The sequence below is a fragment of the Mytilus galloprovincialis genome, chromosome 3 (assembly GCF_965363235.1).
Source record: "Mytilus galloprovincialis chromosome 3, xbMytGall1.hap1.1, whole genome shotgun sequence".
Classification (NCBI taxonomy): Eukaryota; Metazoa; Mollusca; class Bivalvia; order Mytilida; family Mytilidae; genus Mytilus; species Mytilus galloprovincialis.
This window is the reverse complement of record NC_134840.1, coordinates 77766066-77786677: the sequence shown is the minus strand read 5'-3', so window position 1 is coordinate 77786677 and position 20612 is coordinate 77766066. Positions and strand designations below refer to the sequence as shown.

Genomic DNA, 20612 nt, shown 5'->3' with positions numbered 1-20612 from the left:
TGCTCTTTTGAGAAATGAAATTATTAAACGTGTTGTTTTCAATTTTCATAATTATCATCGTCGGGTAAATTGATGAGTTTGTGAAATATCATTTTAAGCGTACACCATTAAATAATTTAACAACATGTGTTCCTGTATTAAACACATTATTACCACAACAAAACCACAAAAGGAGTAAAACCAATATGATTTTATTTTTTTCAAAATGAAAGCTGTATGTTTTACGGTCATACCCTACGTATCATCATCGATGTTGTCTTCATTGACTGGTACACCTTCCATTTCATCCAGCTGATGCCTTGGTAACCAATTTTATTTCCAAGATACATTCCATTAAGATTCGAACTAAAACAGCTTTCATACCACCAACCACCTTTGAAACGATCTGCACAATTCCTGCTATTATCCTTGTCATTATCTTTATCTTTTGTCGAGAAAGCCTGTTTGTTATGATACTTGAGAGCATCGCCTAAAGTTTGTATAGAGTATAAAATGTAAAATCGACATTGATATAAATCAAAAAAAGATATCTTTAAACTGCAGTTTGATTTATAGATTGTCATTCCTTATTGTTGTTTCGACACATTGATTCAAAATAGCTTTTTTTTAGATATAAGTCATATATATTAGAATTGGTAAATAAATAAATAAATAAATAAATAAATCATAATCTATAAGTATACATTATAGTCTGTTTATGACCGAGGAACTAATTGGTCATTGCATATGTTGTCCGTCATTCTCATTTTGTCATTCTGAAATCAAACAGTTATCATTAATTTATTCCTACTATTGATCAGGACTCGAACATTATTGTATGAATTTATAATGTGGACTTACAGATCGAGTTTGTGTTTTGTTTCTGTTGATCGATTTTGTCAGTATAGCTGACCATAGACTTTTTCTTGTACGTTGTATTTGTCCCGACTTTTTTGTAACGCTGCAGATCTGGCGATAATTTTTGATTCCTCCTTGTATACTGAAAACTTACAGACCGAGTTAACGTTAGACTGGTTAGACTTAGTGATATAATGCTGAAGACGGTACCACTTGTGTCGTGCCGGCTCAACTTGTTTATATCGTAAATAAAACTAACAATGTTCTTTTTGTTGAAAAATAACGTAACAAAACTTAAACTTAATATTTCAACTGGTTTTCTACTATAATGTGATAAAAAGGAAACTAAGTAAAGTCTTCTTATATCAGGTATTTTATACATAAAATACGAGTAAAATTGCGAAAAATGTATCATGTACCATTTTTTGTCTATTGATGCAATATGTGTATTAAAGTGTCCTACACTGATTCAATCATTGTTAAAAGAAGATCCCATATTGAAATAACATTAAGGAATCATTCAAGTTCCTTGTCCCATAATCATGGGGAAAAAGTAAATATTACCTGCGGTTCCGCTGTAGCCATTGACGGTCAGTATGAAGTTGGTAGCCTTGTCACCAATGTTGAAGGTAGAGTATGTGGCATACGCCTTATCACCATGAAAATCTTCCAGATCTACCCTGAGTTCATAACTTCCTTGAGATGTTAAATCATGAAGATTATCATTACCTTTATAAAAAACAAATCACAGATAAAGAGAAATCAAATATATGTATATAGATAAACATTTTAATCATTGTTCTCCCCTAAATTCAAATCTTGAATTATTTTCTTATTTGCCTTCGTGGATGATCAAAACAAGACATACATAGTAAAAACACATATAAGACATTAAGTCGAACATGATTGAAATGTCCCCGTGTTTTTGAATTCAGTTTTTTATAACCGTTTACTTTTTTTATTTTTGTTTTACTATTTGGGGTATAAAGAATTCTTCATATGTGTGTAACTTCATCAAATCTAAATAAAACATTTAAATACTAGTAGTGTTGTGTATTGACGGAATCTAGGATGCACTCTCTAAATACTCCCAACATATGCTTCATCTTTTTGTTTGCCTTAACTATTTTTTGTTTAAAACCAAGCAAGGAATCCCCTCGTTATCAATTTATAAAAAAAAACGATCACAATAAATAAAAAGTTATTCATTTCTGTTACAGACACATTATTTGGTGTAACAGTTAATTCTAGTGTATTGAACCGCTTCGGTGGTCTTCTTGTTGGGCAGTTTATTTGTAAAACAGCACGTTAAAATATTGATATTCGTGTCGGCAAAGCAGAATTCATACTTATATCCCCTTGACTTGTTCTCGTCCTTAGATGGTTGTAATACTTGCCTCTGGTATTTACAAATTCAATATATAATTTCATATTTTCATCGATTTTTAACTTTCAACTAATGTCATATACAACTTAATGCACTTTTCTGTTCTGTTAAAAGTTAGAAATCCGACTGACATTTTCGATTCATTCTTATAAAACGTAAAACTTGTTCATATCTTTTTGACCTTACATATATTATTCAAACTACTGACCTAACCAAAATTCTGTGTTGACATCACCAAATCCTTTAACATATTCTGTCCATCCACGGAAAAAATCTACTTTTCCATCTTGTCTGTGCTGAAAAACCTAAATTATGAAATGATATAACTAATTATAAGAACAAAAACTAAAATATGTATGAAACAGAAAATGATTTCCCAGGTAGTATGACAATTGCTATATGGTTATAATTGGAGATATTTATAAGAATAACACGCCACATATGCACTAATGCAATAATAGAGATATATTACAATACGACACTTATCTCGGCGACAATCGTATTTATCTGCTGTGGATAATAAAACGTCCATTGAAGAACTCGAAACAATTTAGTCAATGGCTAGGAGTTGGTAAACGAAATATTTAGTATATTGTGGGGTATCTAGCTTCTAGCATGATTAGAAAAAAAACTTCAAACGCCTCAATTCGCCACCATAATTTGACATGTCTATAATACTATCAACACAACAGACGACTCTAGAAAAATAGCAAAAGTTTGTGAATGACACATTTATTGTCAAAATTCTGACTTGTAAACTAGTAAAATTCACATATCAATTATTAGTGTTCAAAGCAGTAAGATAACTTATCTGCTTACCATTCCAAAGCACCTCACATCATCCACTGGTTTTGGTGGGGGTTCGTGTTGCTCAGTATTTACGTCTATGTTGTGTTTTGTGTACTATTGTTTGTTTGTTTTCTTTTTAGTCATGGGTACTTATGAGTTTAACTAAATTAAAATCTATAGATTCTTTTAGTAATTTGTTAACACGTACTTTATATCATCCTTCTTTCAAAAATATATGAAAAAGTGCTACAGGTTGTGCAAAATTGTCATCACGCATGGAAAATTCAATTTTGTGTGATTAAAGAAAATTACACCACAAAATTTTAAGATAATATATGAAAAGATAGCTCTAATAATATGCTATCAGAAAAAAAAACATAAAAAAATTGGTCACCGGACAAGTTTTCTTGCTACAAAATATAATAGGTAAATTCACAACTCATTCTATTATAAAAGTTACTTTATCTGAGTTATATCAACTTATGTGGCAAAGTTTAAAAAAAAAGAATCAAACAATTTTTGTTTTTTTTTTTTTTGTAAATCCTGCGTCTTCTACATTGAAATTACACAAGATACAAGAGAAAAATTTTAGAATTCGGAAGATTTGTAAATAAAACATTCAGGAACATTAAACCTAAAATCGATCTAAGCAGACACGTTACACAATATTCACATAATATTAAAAGGGTGTTACGTAGTATAGAACGGAACGGAAATGATAGTTAAAATACAAATAACATGAAAAATCTGCATTTGAACGTGAAAACATGTCCTCATATATATATATATAGACAGCCAATTAGAGAAAGTCTTGAAAGCTATACCGTCCATCCTCCCCCGTCCGTCTCCATATCACAGTACACGTTAAATCCAGCTCTTCCTTCCGGGAATATTTTGTACACTCCACTTCTGACTTTTTGTCTATATAAGTCGGAGCAGTCCCCATGAATATGCGCTGAAATTCGTGTAGAATCAAAATCATAGTTTCAAAGTAGTATAGTCAGTATATACATAAATTATACCAGAAAAATATGTGACCGAAAAAAAATGAGTATTTACAATGAATAATGAAATAAACTCCAGTTTACTCGAACTAATTAAAAAAATATGTAATGTACTGTATAACGAAAGTTACATAGTGTTTGCATCTATAAATCTATAAAAATGTAGTGCATATAAATCTATCATTTTATATTGCCGATGCATAGGGTTTATTCCCGATTTTTCCCTTTTTTGAATTTTAGAGTTCTGATTGCCCAACATAAACAATATGATCGTCTAACATTATCATATTAGTTGTGTTCATGTTTCTCTAACATTTGATATTTGTTATACAGGTAAAAAAAATGGAGGAACGTGATTAAGGATTAATCAAATTGACCTGTAATTAAAGAAACAGTAAATCCAGCATATATTAACTAATGAATGATCTGATGGATAAATAGTTAAAAAGGAAAAAAGGAAAAACAATATGTTTACATCACGCATGTTATAATAAAGCACTATGATAAAAACCAATGATTAACAACGAAACTATTCAGATTTCAATTTTGATTATATCTTACTTTTTTCTTTAAAAAAAGTATTCAATAGTTCAGGTTAAAGGAAACGATACTACTGTATCTAAGAACTTGCACAATCTTGTACGCCTGAACCAGTGACAACTTCGCGACAGATTTATCCACCGGATCAACTGTGATAGTGATACAAGGCTAAAAAAACCTTTACCTGTATTTATAACAACAGACCAACAATTTTAAATCTGTAAATTCGCGGAAACAAGTTTTTGTTCTTCCATGGCTGGGATTCGAACTCGCGCTACTAAGATATCGTGGCACCAAATCGCCTTTCACTATGCTCGACGCGATAGATCACTCGACCACCTAGGCTCGACATAAACCAAGTTTTTGGGTGGCCGGGTGTTACCTTTCCCCATCAGTATTTATCTAACGTCGTAACACAATTTATGATATATTAGGTATGATGATGGAGTATTACACATCAGCTGAATTATCTATAGTAGCGGATCTTATAGATCAATGTAGGATACAGTCACAGAAAGATATACATATCAATTTTATAAATGTAAATGATAATTATGGAATTAATTATTTGTTGAAATACAACTTAAACTACTCAATATTAAATACAACAGTTGGAGACTGCTTGTAACGGAGAAAACACATTTACAATCACAATGTTAAATAAGCATGTTCTATTTTGTTACCTAATTATTAGTTATCGGTTGTTTACTGGATCTTCGATCAACAGTTGTTGTTTGAAAGGTTAAATAACAAAAATACCAAACTCAGAGGAAATTCAAAATGGAATGTGCCTAATCAAATGGCAAAATCAAAATCTCAAACACATCAAACGATTGGATAACAACTGTCATATTCCAGACTTGATACAGTTACTCACTGACTGAACTGATAATACTAATCATATTTTTTGTAACTTACTGGTAAAGTATTTCGCATTGTTTAATGCCGATTCGCGAATGGCAGTGGTTTGCACGTGTGTTCTCCTGTCTCATTGGATAGTTCATTTGTCTCATTGGCAATAAGTTAATGTAGCATGATCATAACTTCATTTAAAATTTTAAACATGATTACTGCTTTATGTCGGATGTTCCGTTTGATCTTTCTCAAAAATAAAAAAGAAACTAAGACTATCGCATATAATCTTCCGGTTGAAGATACGTTGATACTTTCATAGAAATCCTTTAAATTTTAAACATACATATCTGTTACCTTCAATTTTGTGTGTTTTTGGGGGTTGAATTTTGTTTGTGGGTATCAAATCAACTCAACATTTGCTTCTTTTCACGCGTACAAGTTGTTTTATATTTTTTTTTCAAACGAATTGTGTGATTCCAAATTTGTTGAAAACAAATTAAAATGTAGAATATACTTGCAAAAATAGTTCCAATCCTTGACATCTGCAACAATTTGTGCTTTTGATTTAAGTTTTAAGAAAAGTAATTACCAGAGGGAAAAAATATGTTCCAACAAGAAATTGACGCTTGGTGATTAAGGGGATACCGTTAAGAAGAATATAATAGAGGAGTTACCTTCAGATATAGCATCAGTGGAATTCTGTTTCAAATCATCAAAATAGTCTTTAATTTCCTTTTTAATGTTTTCTTCTGCAGTTCTATTGGCTGTAAATAAAGGAACTATTAGTCATAAATCATTTAAACAAAATCAAATCACGTTTATCACGAAGCGAATAAACAATAAGAGGAAAACAACGGAACAACAGAAATACTGAACTGTTACAATTACAAACGCCAACCCTCATATATACGGAGTATTTCATAACAACTGCCATGTTCCTAAGTTCATATAGGATATTTTGTGAAAAACGTGTAGGTTAAAATTTTGTTATATGGCAAGTAAAAATAAAGGCAATAAGTATAAACCACAGTAAAACAACTGACAACTTACGACAGTATAACAGTACAACCGAATAATGAATTGTGCGACAATACAATGTATCAACGCCACAAGATGTGACGTATATTTGGGACACTTATTTTAGCACAAGTAAATTTCTAAAAATAGAATATAAAATTGTGATTGAGTTTGTAATTGTGTTATTTTGTGTATTTTGTGTACCATTAAAAGAATAATAATATAGAACTGTGTTGGTAACGATGTTTTTATTTGTATTTTCAAACCATGTCATTCTTCTTTTAAATCAAAATATGTATAAATACAAAAAAAAATACAAAACATATATGTAGGACTCAAATCTGTGGCGGGTTCCAAATCTATGGCAGTTTCCTAATCTATGGCAAATGTGACGTTACAAACGTCAAACAAATCAAATCTAACGATGGCCGAACCCATAGATTAGAACACCATTCCAGATGAAAGTCTTTCCCTTTACAACAATTTGAGGATAGTTTATAAGGTGATGTAAACTATTATCCGGAAGAGGGACAAAATGTGCTGTACCGGCCGGAGCCCGCGATGAATAAGGGCACCGCTGTTTTCAATACCGGATATTTTAGAAAAGGAATTAAAGTAAAATAATTTAGATATTTTAAGTCTATTTCTGGCCAAGTTTATAAACTGAAAGATACCTTTACCGGATACCAATTTAATTAAAATTGTCATAAAATAAAAAAGATATATATTAACCATGAAATAAATATCAATGGACATCATTTCAATCTTAAAGTCTGTATTCATGTATATTAATTCATCATTGACGATATTTTTGTGTTGCCATTGCTATTTGGCTGACCATATTAATGACGGAATGTTTTCACAAATGTTTATAGAAATGCTCCTATTGTCGTATATTTCAACTGCTATGGTTTTTGACAAATCATTTGTCGTATTTGATTGTTTTCTATTTCAACATAAATTTGGGAACAAAAAAATCCGCTATTGATTACGAAATTACTTAACTTCCCATAGATAAGTATTGTATAAATTTGGCCATAGATTTGGGATGGCATGACGTCATATTTGCCCTAGATTTGGAATATGCCCTAGATTTGGAACCCATCATAGATTTGAGTCCAACATATATACTTTCTTTAAACTAAAAATCATATACATGTAAGTTCAATAACTGAATGATTATCAACACCTTTACATACATATAGAAATTAAAACGATAAGACATTGATAAATATCAAATTAGGCTTAACAAAGAAACATCATAACTAAATACATGAATATTGAATGTATGAATATCGAGACATGTCTTGTACCAATGCAAATTTATACTCGGCAAAACAGTTATATTCGGGAATAGGTCTCTTTCGGGTTTTAGCAGACCATACGACGGTAGCGACAATCTAAGATGTGCTCAAAATTTCGTTAGTTAGTTTAGACACAGACACGTCGTATAGATCAACGAATTTGCGATGAAGTAATTTTCAATCATTTCTCCTCATAAATCTATTAGAGCAGTTTCTGCGCATTGAATACAATCGTGTATACGAAGTCCGCATATAAGTTCTATCAAATGGCAAAATCAACAGTTCTACCAAAACAAACGAATGTATAACAAATGTCGTCTTCCTGACTTGGTACAGTGACTCACTGGCTAAACTGTTAATACTTATCAATATTTTGGTAACTTACTGGTGGTGTTTTGCATTGTTTAATGCCGATTGGCGAAATATATGACTTGCATTTGTGCTCTCCTATTTTACTGGATAGTTCGCATGTCTCATTGACAATCAACTTATGTAGCACGATCATTTCAAATTTTAAACATAATTACTGCTTACTGTTGAATGTTCTGTTTGTTCATACTTATATAAGTTTTAAGGAAACTTAGACTATCGAATTTAATCTATTGGCTGTAGATACGTCCATAAATTCATAGAAAGCCTTTGAAATCTTAAAAGAACGTACCTGTTACCTTAAATAAAATAAAAAAATCGGGTTAAAGTTTGTTTGTGATTATTATATCAAATCATTATTGATCTTTTTTCACGCGTACAATTTGGTTGATAACTTTTTGTCAAACGAATTGTGTCATTCTGAGTTTGTTGAAAACGAATTGAAATGTCGTAGAAAGTACCTTCAAAAATAACATTGAAATTTGCAATAATAGAGGTTTTTCTTTTACAGTGCTTATTCCGTAACCTTTGTGGTATCACAATAGCAAAATCTAAACAGTATTTGGTTAACTGATTTAGCCCAATGTTATTGTGTTACAAGAAAGGTAACTGGATAAGCACAGTAAGTTCAAAGAAACGTATTATCCAGAATAAAAATGTCCCAACTAATAATAATGGTTGGTGCTTAAGCAATTACTGTTTATAAGAATATAATAAATGCAGTTACCTTCAGATATAACATCAGTGGCTTTCTGTTTCATATCATTAAAATAGTCTTTAATTTCCTTTTTGATGTTTTCTTCTACAGTTCTACTGGCTGTAAATTAAGGCAACAGTAGTCAAAAACCGTTTAAACAAACACAAAAACCGAGAAAAGCATATACACTATAAGAAGAAAACAATGGAACAACAGAAATACTTAACTATTACAATAACAAACGCCAACTGTTATAGAAACAGACTATTTGAAAACAACTGCCTTATTTCTGACTTGATACAGGCCATTTTGAGAAACATTGTAGGTTAAACTTTGTTTTTGCCAAGTATAAATAAATACAACTTAGTAAAAAGCCCAGTATAACAACTTACAACACCTCCAATGAATTTACGACAGTATATACCAGTACAGTCGAATTCTGAATTGGGCGTCAAACGGATGTATCAATGCCACATAAGGGGACGTATATTTGGGACTATTTTTTTTAGCACAGGTAAATTTCTAGAAATAGATTATCAAATTAGGATTGAGTTTGTTATTGTGTAATTCGGTGTACCATTACAAGAATATTAATATATTATTTACCTATATGGAGTTATTTTCTTTCAGAACGATAAGTCATTCTTTCGAAGAGTCAACCCGGAAGATACCATTTTTCAATGAATGATGATCCAAGGCATAAACTAATGACCTCAAAATTATATTCGTCTGATAGTTTTTTGTAGCCGAATTGAGAATTTGTTTTTAAAAGTTCAATATATGATAGGTGTTAAAACAAACGTCATTGTCCGCATTTTAATTTTAAAAACAAATAATGTGCAGTTTTGTTAATTTATCACAACAATACAGAGACATTATCATATATATGTCAGATGAATTTTAATGTAAAACTTGCATAACACTTTAAAATCAAGCCAGATTTAACATATTCGTATGTAATATGTAAGTATGAAAATCTTAATGATTCACACTTAATAGATCGATTTATTGTTGTTTGCTTAACGTTCAGTGGCAAATATTTCATTTGTGTTAAGGACGATACACACTGAATAGGAAATCATACTGTGACCAACATGTATTGATATTCGTTTTCGTGTTACATGTACATTAGCAAGATTTCGTACTCCCTTCGTGTCCGTTTATATTTCTTTTACATTGTATATACCTTTTACTCCTTAAATCAACTAATAAAATATTCTTATATTCTATTGATCAACATTAACGTACCTCACAATGGGGTCGTTTGAGGCGGGGGGGAGGGGGTATATAATTATATCCAGATTATCTGTTAACAAAAATGTATTGCTATGCAAAAGATAATCATTCTGAATATTTCATCCGATTCAATTAAAATTGATTAAAAAAAATAGCTTTTCCGCGATAGAAATGTCATTATAAATAGAAAAAATAAAAAAAAATATATCCCCTCTTTCCATAAACTAAGTTGGTTCAATAGATTACATACAAAGTGTCTTGTATTTTTCATACACCGTTATCGGATTGTAATTATATAAGAATTCATTTGGGTGTTACTTCATGCAGTTAAAGGAATATTTTTATTGAGTATGGATAATAATTTCTAAAGTTTATATATATCTGAAATATTAAGTAAGTTTTATTTCACATTCTAAATTATCCGTAGGTCGTATTAAAACTTGAACGCATTAGACGGGAATATCCCACTTTAGTGTGGTCGGTAAGATAGGATGCTAAATTTTGTAAATCTTTATAAAAATAATATTTTTTTGACGGCATATAAGTCAGATAATGCATATAATAAGGATTTTATTGTCGTAGAACACACCTCGGGGTTGCCCATAGAAAAACCTCCCTACTTTCATTAGATCAATCCTGACAACCCTCGGTGTGTTCTACGACAAGAAAAACCTAAAAATATGCATGATCTATAACGTAATGTGATGGTCACGATGTATGTATTTATATTTTCAAACCATATCGGTTTTTCTTCTAATTCATAACTGTATAAAACAAGTAAATTATATACATGTATATATGTATACTTGCTTTAAACAAAATATCATATACATATAAATGCAAAAGCTAAATAATTATCTAAACTTTTTCATCAATATAGAAAATGCAAATAGAATTTATACCACAAACGATCAGACATAACACAATATCCGATAATGCTTAAAAAGTAAATATCATAACTAAATTTATGAATGTTGCATGTATACATATCGAGACATGTCTAATAGCAATGCAAATTTATACCCGGCAAAACAGTTACACTTGGGAATAGGTAACGTTCGGTTCAATATGGATTATAATGTTTTTTTAAATGAATTGTGTCGTTCGTTGAAAACAAATTAAATGTCGTAGAATTTACCTTAAAAAATAGTTCAATCATTTAAATTTTGCAGTATTTTGGGTTTTTGTTTTTAGTTTTAAAAAAAAGTAATGTCCATAGAAAAAAAACCATCCCAACAAAAAATAAATGGTTTAATGTCGATTATGTAATTACCGCTAATAAGAATATAATACCTTCAGAAATAGCATCAGTGGATTTCTGTTTCATATCATTAAAATGGTCTTTCATTTCCTTTTTAATGTTTTCTGCTGTAGTTCAGGCAACAGAAGTCATAAATCGAATAAACAAAACAAAGTTTGGTCCCTATCCAATACCGAGGGAGGCATATAAACTAGAGGCGAAAAACAACGGAACAACATAAATAACAAGCTGTAACAATAACAAACGCCAACCCTTATATAAACATGCTATTTGATAACAGATGCCTTATTCCTGATACAGAACATTTTGAGAAAAAATATAGATTAAATCCTTACATTACACTAATATTAATATAGAACTATGACAGTAATGTTGTTTGAAGTTTAAAAAAAGTAATGTCCAGAGAAAAAAGAAACAATATCTCAACATGTACAAGAAATAAATGGTTCAATGTCGATAATGTAATTACCGCTAATAAGAATATAATAAATGCAGTTACCTTCAGATATAGAATCAGTGAATTTCTGTTTCATATCATTAACATAGTCTTTAATTACCTTTTTAATGTTTTCTTCTGCAGTTCTACTGGCTGTAAATAAAGACAACAGTAATAAATCGATTAAACGAAAACAAATCCGGGCCCCTTTCCAAAATCGAGGGAAGCATTTAAACTTTTAGAGGAAAACGACGGAACAACAGAAATACTGAACTGTTACAAAAACAAATTCCAACATACATAGATTTGATACTAACTGCCGACTTCAATGTACTTCTGTCTTATGTTTTATGTCAAGTAGAAATAAACGTAATACAGTACATACCACAGTATAACAACTGACAACAATTTCAATGAATTAATGACAGTATACCAGTACAGTACAATCGAAATATAAATTGTCCATCAAACGAAAGTATCAACGCCACAAAACATGAAATATTTTTGGGACGCTTATTTTAGCACAGATAGATTTCTTTAAATAAAATATAGAATTGGATTGAATTTGTTATTGTGAAGTTATACCGGGCAAAACAGTAATATTCCGGAAAAGATCTCGTTCGGTTATTAGCAGACCAGACGACGTAGAGTGTAAAAAGTAAAATCGCAAAAAATACTGATCTCCGAGAAAAGTTCAAACAGGATAGTCTCTCATCAATTGGCAAACTCAAAAACTCAAACACATCAAACGAATGGATAACATATGTCATATTCCTGACTTGGTACAGGCCTTTTCTCATGTAGAAAATGGTGGATAGAACCTAGTCTTATAGCTTCTAAACCTCTCACTTGTATGACAATTGCATCAAATTCAATTATATTGACAACGATGCGTGAACAAAACAAACAGACAGAATAGATAAAAATGTCAAAAATAAATGTACAAAATTGTGTTATCATCTCAATCACTATAAAAACAAACAGATGTAACAAAGAAACACAAAAAAGGCATCCATAAAAAGTAACTAACTCATTTTCCTTTTTTTATCAGACGATTTTATTTATCTTTGTAGAATCATCCCATTAAGATTTGAAAGATTTTAAATACTGATTAACTACAATCTAACCGTGATAAAAATATTAGTTTAGACACAAACACATCGTATTGATCAACCGATCAACCAATTGTATTAGTTTTAATCTTTCTACATCATAAAACTGTTAGGGCAGTTTCTGTGCAAAGAACACACCGTTGTATATGAAGTCCGTATAGTGTGATCATGCACGTGCTGAAATTATCAACTGATATATGTTAACAACATGCGATGTGGTGGACAGTGTATTACTGCTGAGAAAAGGGAAATTGGTCAATTCATAAATTGATAAATGGAGAGTTGAAATTGTTCCCTTTGTGATAGATACATTTTTTTTATTAGAATGAAGTCGTCAATTTGTGTCAATATTGAGGAAGATATTCAGGCCGGATGAATCACTAATATCAGTAGTAACCTTCATTTCTAGTTCACTGGGATATATTGGATGTACATACTTAAGAAATAATTCATGGGGGTTTGAATATATCGTGATTTTATGACGTCGGGTACCTTATTCATAAAATAGCATATGACGGGGGAGTACGATCGGAACAGCTCAAACAATATATTCATATTTTACCACGGGTGTGTACTCAAAGCGTTTTAAGGACGTCATGTTAGAATAACTGTTATATCTAGTTTTCTATGACGTCGGGTAGCTTATTCATAAAATAGAATATGACGTGGGAGTACGATCGGAACAGCTCAAACAATATATTCATATTTTACCACGGGTGTGTACTCAAAGCGTTTGAAGGACGTCATTTAAGAATAACTGTTATGTTTAGTATTCAGTGATAGAACACCATTGATATATTTGAAAGTAAAATTAAAGAATTTCTTAAAGTGCTTTTTTTTTTTTTGTCGTTAAGAAGGGTCTCACTCAATTCTGCTAAATAAGATTACTAACTAAACTTGCCGGTAGAAGTTCAAAAGAAGTACTCCTTGGCTAATACCGACTGTCTGTTGAAATATCAGACAAGTCAACTCAAACATATTTTATTGTCGATCAAAATGTCAAGCGTTTTCATAATATCATCGGCAGTATTTTTTTTTGACAAAGTCAGTGTGGTTCTTTCCAAATTAAGAACTATAATAACGGGTTTCCCAGAACAAGAAATTTATATCTACTATTCCTATTTCATAGAGAGAGCTCTGTTTGAATACATGTAATAATGCCAAGCGAAAAGACAAACAGTTTCAATGTTGCTGCAAAATTGCAAAGATAATGATTTACAATTTAACAGTAGATTTTTAGCATTTTTGAGAATCTACATCTGATTTACACCACTGTCATCACAATACATCTTTTTTTTATTGTAGAAAGAATAGTAGGCCGCACTTTAAAAATAGCTATGACATATGTATCTTTTTTGCTGTCCAGTAGAATGACGGTCAAAAAAATTGTTATCTTTGATGTAAAAACCACAAGAAAAAAGGACAGATTTGTGATTTTGTAAAATTTCATACTTTCTAAATGATGCAAAAGAATATGCTGAAATACCAGTTTTGCTGTTTATTCCATGATATTATGTGAGACCAATTCTAACACGCGTGCAATTTGGATTATATGTTTTGTTTTAGATATAATGTGATTCAAAATTTATTGAAAACAACTAAAATGTCTTAAAAGGGATTTTCAAGTATAGTTGAAACCATTCAAAATTGTGATCATTTGTTTTGGAATAAATTTTAAAATAATATCCCTACAAGAAATGAATGGTTGGTGCGAAAGCAATTATCGTATATAAGAAACATTATTAATGCAGTTACCTTTAGAAATAGCATCAGAGGAATTATGTTTCATGTCATCAAAATAATCTTTGATTTCCTCTCTAATGTTCACTGTTAAATTTCCTTTCATACTTTCAATGTATTGTTTCACATCCTCATCTATTTCTAATGACAGCAAAACCTCTTCTAACTTCATTTTAACCAAATTTGACATTTTTATTTCGAGAGCGTCTGAGATATATTCCATGATGCGCTTGTTTACTCTTGTCATGTCGAACATTGCAAGTAAAGGGACATTTTGGTTATCGACCACAGGAGTTTCTACCATATCATCTCTGGTACTGGTTGATATAACTCCTGCATGTAGTACGGAACAAATTAATCCTATAAAAATCAAATACTTTCCCATGTTCAGTAAACTGACTGTCAACTGTATTGGCCAAGGTTTTTTTTCCTTTGAATTAGATATACTGGTTCGTGTGGAAACTTTAAGATGAGTAAAGAATAACTTACAAAATTATGAAATTTGAAACTTTATCTAATCAGCATTAAGAATCTCTTGAAAATATGACAAGAAATTACTTATAGCCCCTTAGACGCTCAAAAATATTCCATTATATCATATACGCAATTACTGATTAAATGCGTTATCAAAATAATTACATATTACAAGTATAAAAAAAGTGATAGCGTTTAACTATTATACTATGAAACAAAAGAGTAATTGGTGAATATTAGTTGATAAAATAAATAAGATGATAAGAAAAAGCTTTATCTTTAAATTATAAACGCAATGTTCATATAATGTCTCGCTTTAATGACATGTAGATAGTCCCTGTAATTCTAACAGAACTACGGCGACGTACTTTTGTAATTTTCTGCTTTTATCTCTATATTATAAGAAGTAAGATTACAAAAATACTGAACTTAGAGGAAAATCAATTCGGAAAGTCCATAATCACATGGCAAAATCAAATAACAAAACGCATCAAAAACGAATGGACAACAACTGTCATATTCCTGACTTGGTACAGGCATTTTCAAATGTAGAAAATGGTGGATTAAACCTGGTTTTATAGCGCTAACCCTCTCACTTTGATGACATTCTCGTCAATTTCCGTTATATTTACATTGATGCGTAAACTAAACAGACACAATAAATAAAATAGTCAAAAACATTGTCATGTGCACCTAATTATTGGTTTAACTTGAGCATTTTGCACATGCAGACTAGTTAAGATTATTTTGTCCTTGTTCGAAACGTTCCTTTTACTGCGCTACATTGTAGCTTATCATCTTTTTACATTTTTTCCCTTAAATAAACGATCCGATCTTTAACAAAAAAATCTTTTGGCAAATGTATAATGAGCAACGTCAGAGATGTATATAACAATAATCAGATTAAACCTGATAACGTCATTTAATTCCATCCATGAGATCCGTTAGTTCAAACATACATTGTAATACTAGTGCTGTATTATCTTTGTTTTTATTTTCTATTTTGTTTGTTTTCTATTTACATCGGGCCATCGGTTTTTTTCGGTCCAAATGTAAAATACAGTTCGTAATGTCAAGTTCATTTATTTTAAACCTATCAGTAAATGCATCCAACCGTTTAGATACTGTTATGTTTACAGGTGTGGTTGTTTTCCATCAGTTTGATGTGTTTGAAATTTTAATTCAGCCTATTGATAAGAGACTTGCCCCTTCGGTTTTTCCTTGGAGTTCGCTCTTTTAATAAATTAAACTTTTTATACAACTTATCTGTCATTTGTTCGTTCTTTTATTTGTTCAAGAATTATTTTATGGTGTTATCATACGGTACATTTTGAAAAATTTAATGAATAACTCAAATATTGAGATACACATGTTACATAAGACAGCCACAGACCAAATTAAAATAAAGAATAGAGGTATATAAATAAAGACAACAGTAGTATACCGCTGTATGATTGCAAATGAAATAACTATTACCAAAATTCGAAAAAGGTGGTTGTAAGCATTAATAGGCAACCTTACGGGCTTCAGAATGAGAAAACCCCATATCGTATGGTCAGCTATTCGACATTACAAATACAAAAGAATATAATTGAGAAAACTAAAGCCCTAACTTAGAACAAAACAATCAACAACCTATAAATTACAGGCTTATGAATTGGGACAGGCACATACAGAATTTGGAAGGGTTAATATAGAAGATGTGATATGAGTGCCAATGAGACAACTCTCAATCCAATTCACAATTTGTAAAAAGTAAACCATTAAAAATCAAAGTACGGTCTTTAACACTAATCATTGGTTCACACCGAACCGCACGATATAAAGTATCCCAAAACGACTTATGTAAAACTATTCAAACAAGGCAACTAACGGTGTAATCTATGTAACAAACGAGAAACTAAAAACCCTTGTGAACCACATCACAAAAGACAACCACAAAAGATGATCAGGTTTAGGAATGCCGTGTAGTATTTATGTGGCTACATTGTCGGCTGGTATGTACCAACAATATATCTTTGAATAGTAATCAAGTGATTTTTTGTCGGATTTCTTCCGTTTACTATTGTGTCTGTTTGTTTTGGTCACGCATCGTTGTCGATATAATGGAATTTGATGCCACTGTTATGAAAGTGAGAGGTTAAGCCATCATTTTAACCAGATAATATCCCTCATTTTCTACACAAAAATGCCAGTAACAAGTCAGGAATTAAAACATTTGTTATCCATTTGTTTTGTGTGCTTGACCTTTTGATTTTGTCATTTTCTTAGGAACTTTCAGTTTTGAATTTTCCTCGGAGTGCAGTATTTTTATGAGTTTAATTTTGCTCCATTTTTCACAATAGGATGGAAGAGAATCTTATAAAACCTGACACACTCTTTCCAATTTACTTTTGACGTTTGTTTATTTGGTATTTTTTTTTTCAGAAAGTTTATGACCTCCCGATCATGAATGATATTGAGGTCCCTATAATCACATGTCCATAAGGATCACATCTACACTTTGTTGTTTCACAGTCTATTGTCGAAGGTACATTTATTTTGAACTGACGTCTTATGTAACTGGCAAATAAGACGTTATAGGTGGCTCTATGTTATCAAAATAATTGGGTTTAAAGTTTTCAACGGTAGAGTCTTGCAAAATAATTAATTGGCATGATCTTCAGGTTATTCAATTTGAGGGAATATCGAATGGTGACAAAAGCTATATTTATTTGTATACACTTATATTAAAGACTGAACAACGATACTATAGGTTGCACTTGGTAAATACAGCTGTTTCTCAAAACACGCCTCTTTTGGGGAGATCTTGAATATTCTTAGAAAATTAATTTTGTTTACATACTGGTTCCAAGTTATGCTCTTTGTGTTCCATTTCACAGAGACATAATTTTGGAATGTTACCAGTAAATAAACATGTGCATATTGTTTACATTAAAATATGTGGTAACCTTTCATTCGAGGTAGGGAAGTTATGAAAATTAGTTTTAGTTTAAACTCTGAGAAGTTCAGGGCATATAAACGTCGAAAATATGCCGCATAGCCCTATATTTTGACCTTTGAAAAAAATTGTGGTGCATTTGAACTTTCAAATCTAGGATAAGATTATTTTCAAAACTTCATAGTAAAAGTGGTAAAGTTTTAGCAGTAAAAGGAGTTCCTATAGGAAATTGCATTGTCAATATTTACAGAAATGCAACCTATGTAGGGTGAAAAAGGGGAACATTCATAATTTAACCAAATTTGCTTTATTTCACATATTTTAAAGAAATTAACTCAAATGAAGTTTTATAAATATTTAATGAAGATTGATAGAATCTTTGGCCTTAAATATGATGACTCAGCATAAATTCACAGTTTACAATGTGCATAGTTTACTTAAAGTCCTGGATACAAAAATAATTCATAATATTTGCATATTTGTAAGTTAAATTGTTAAGAAGTGCTTATATTTACTCTTTGCAGTCATTGAAACTCATAGATCTTTCCTGAATATTATTTATGGTGTGTTTGTGTCCTTTGTTTTTTTATTTTTAGCCATGACGTTGTCAGTTTGTTTTAGATTTATGAGTTTGACTGTCCCTTTGGTATCTTTCGTCCCTCTTTCGGTAACCCAAAAGTAAGTCGCAACACCTTAATCTGCTTTTTTATCACCACGGCATAATAAATACAAGCTAGAAATATCTCAACAAAACTTACAATAGTGTGTTCTATCCTGAATGTGTACTAAATATTCCAAATTGCTAGAAACAGCAGAATAATTTAGGAAATTTTTGGCCCCAAGTGCAAAAAAACAGAGAAAATTGCCTACCCCTGGGTCATAAAACAAATAATTTAAGTTGTAAATGCTATGATTTTATGATTTTAAAGTTCTTGATATAGAAAACAATAACTATGCTTGGAAGTTATGCAAAAATCAGATGTTAGCAGTCATCTCTATAACATTTTAAAGTGAATTTATATCTCAGACTGGTATCTGCATACATACAACTATTGCAAATATGGCTTTGTTTGAACACTTCTATTATATATATTAGCTAAATTGTGTCAGATATATGGTTACAGATGATACTGTTGTGACAAGAATTCTAAATTGACCATTTGAGGTAGAAAAAGTGTATTTTAATTGACAAATAGGCATACAGTAAGATGTGGACTGGAGACAGAGGCTGGATTGGATACTTTATATAATCTTGAATGTTGTAATGATTGACTTCTAAACATTACATTTATAGTATTCTGATATGTATGGCACGCCTGAACCACTTTTAAAGATAATCCTAGATTATCTCAGATAAACTTTTTGGATCAAGATTTAGAAACAGAACGAGGAGGTTTTCTCCTGTTTAGTAAGCATACATTTAGTATTTCCGACATGTACATGTATTGTTTATATAAAACTGGCTCTTTAAGGTTTCAGGCATATAAACACTCGTCCAAATAATAACACTCGTTACATTGTTCTTTTGTATATTTAGAATCCGAAATAAACCTAAATTATCTGGAAAATGAGATAATGGATTATCTGAAATTCAGATAATTAATTATCTGGAAATAAATTAGGATTATCTGAAAATCGTTCAGATACACCTAGATTTTCTTAATATTTTAAAATAAACCGGGATTTTCTCCATATAATGATTTTTTTGTACTATCTGAGATAAACTAAGATTTTCTCAAATTTGAATTAAGCTGAGATAAACCGGGATTATCTTAGATAAACCTAGTTTATCTTAGATAAACCTAGTTTATCTCAGATGATCTAAGATTAATTAATAAAAGGGGCTCAGGCGTGCCATAGATATGCTTTCAATATGTTATCAAAACAGTTTTAAATAGTTCCAAGGCATTTTTTTATCAGAAAATATGCAAATAGGGTAAGCTGGCAATAATTAAAGTCTTGTTTTCAAATACTTCAAAAAATTGAAACAGGGGAGGGGGTATAAAATGTACAGTAAAGAAAAAGTTAGAGTATATGCAGTTATTTCTTTATTGCTATGATTCTGATAAATAAGTATTAATGTGAAAAAAACTGATCTTAGAGAGTTTTCTATTTTGAGTGAAGTTTTATGACTTAAAGGCTTCTCGTTGCATTGAAGACCTGTTGGTGACCTTCTGCTGTTGTCTGCTCTATCGTCGGGTTGTTGTCTCTTTGGCACATTCCCCATTTCCATTCTCAATTTTACTCTTTTTTTTATGTCTAGGCATTTTATGACATGCTATGCTTTGTTGGTTGTGCTTATTGTAGGAGGTTGTTCCCTATAAATGCCAACTTCTACGTCATTTGTTACAAACTTGTCTCATTGGCAATATAATACCACATATATTGAATTTTATAGTGCTCCTTTATTCCCATACTGTACTTTAAATTCTTAAATTTAATAATTAAAAAAACGAATTGATATTGAAAATGTTTCCTGGTGTTTCGTACTTTTACTTCCTACCAATATCAGGATTCCGGCCAGGAAATTCGGATACCAATGTACTATGTATAATATAAACGTCATCAATTTTACTGCACTAGATGTATAATTCGATAATAAAAAAAAATTTC

The 20612-nt window shown here is 30.8% G+C and overlaps 1 protein-coding gene across 1 annotated transcript; it reads right to left on the bottom strand.

The window, feature by feature from the left end:
- Positions 1-227: 227 nt before the first annotated feature.
- LOC143066815 (microfibril-associated glycoprotein 4-like) lies at positions 228-14756 on the bottom strand. Its single transcript, XM_076239625.1, has 7 exons — positions 14600-14756; positions 11796-11885; positions 6087-6176; positions 3838-3968; positions 2433-2529; positions 1402-1566; positions 228-469 (listed from the first exon to the last, which is right to left on the bottom strand). Exons 1-7 carry the CDS (start codon positions 14754-14756, stop codon positions 228-230), a joined length of 972 nt encoding a protein of 323 aa, XP_076095740.1.
- Positions 14757-20612: the final 5856 nt, after the last annotated feature.

Excerpts from the sequence above, each read along its gene's own strand:
- LOC143066815 (XM_076239625.1), bottom strand. The coding sequence starts at position 14,756 with ATGAAGTTAGAAGAGGTTTTGCTGTCATTAGAAATAGATGAGGATGTG. Across the intron at positions 11,886-14,599 it reads CTCTGATGCTATTTCTAAAG|CCAGTAGAACTGCAGAAGAA; the intron begins GTAACTGCATTA and ends CTTTATTTACAG. Across the intron at positions 3,969-6,086 it reads CACTGATGCTATATCTGAAG|CGCATATTCATGGGGACTGC; the intron begins GTAACTCCTCTA and ends CACGAATTTCAG.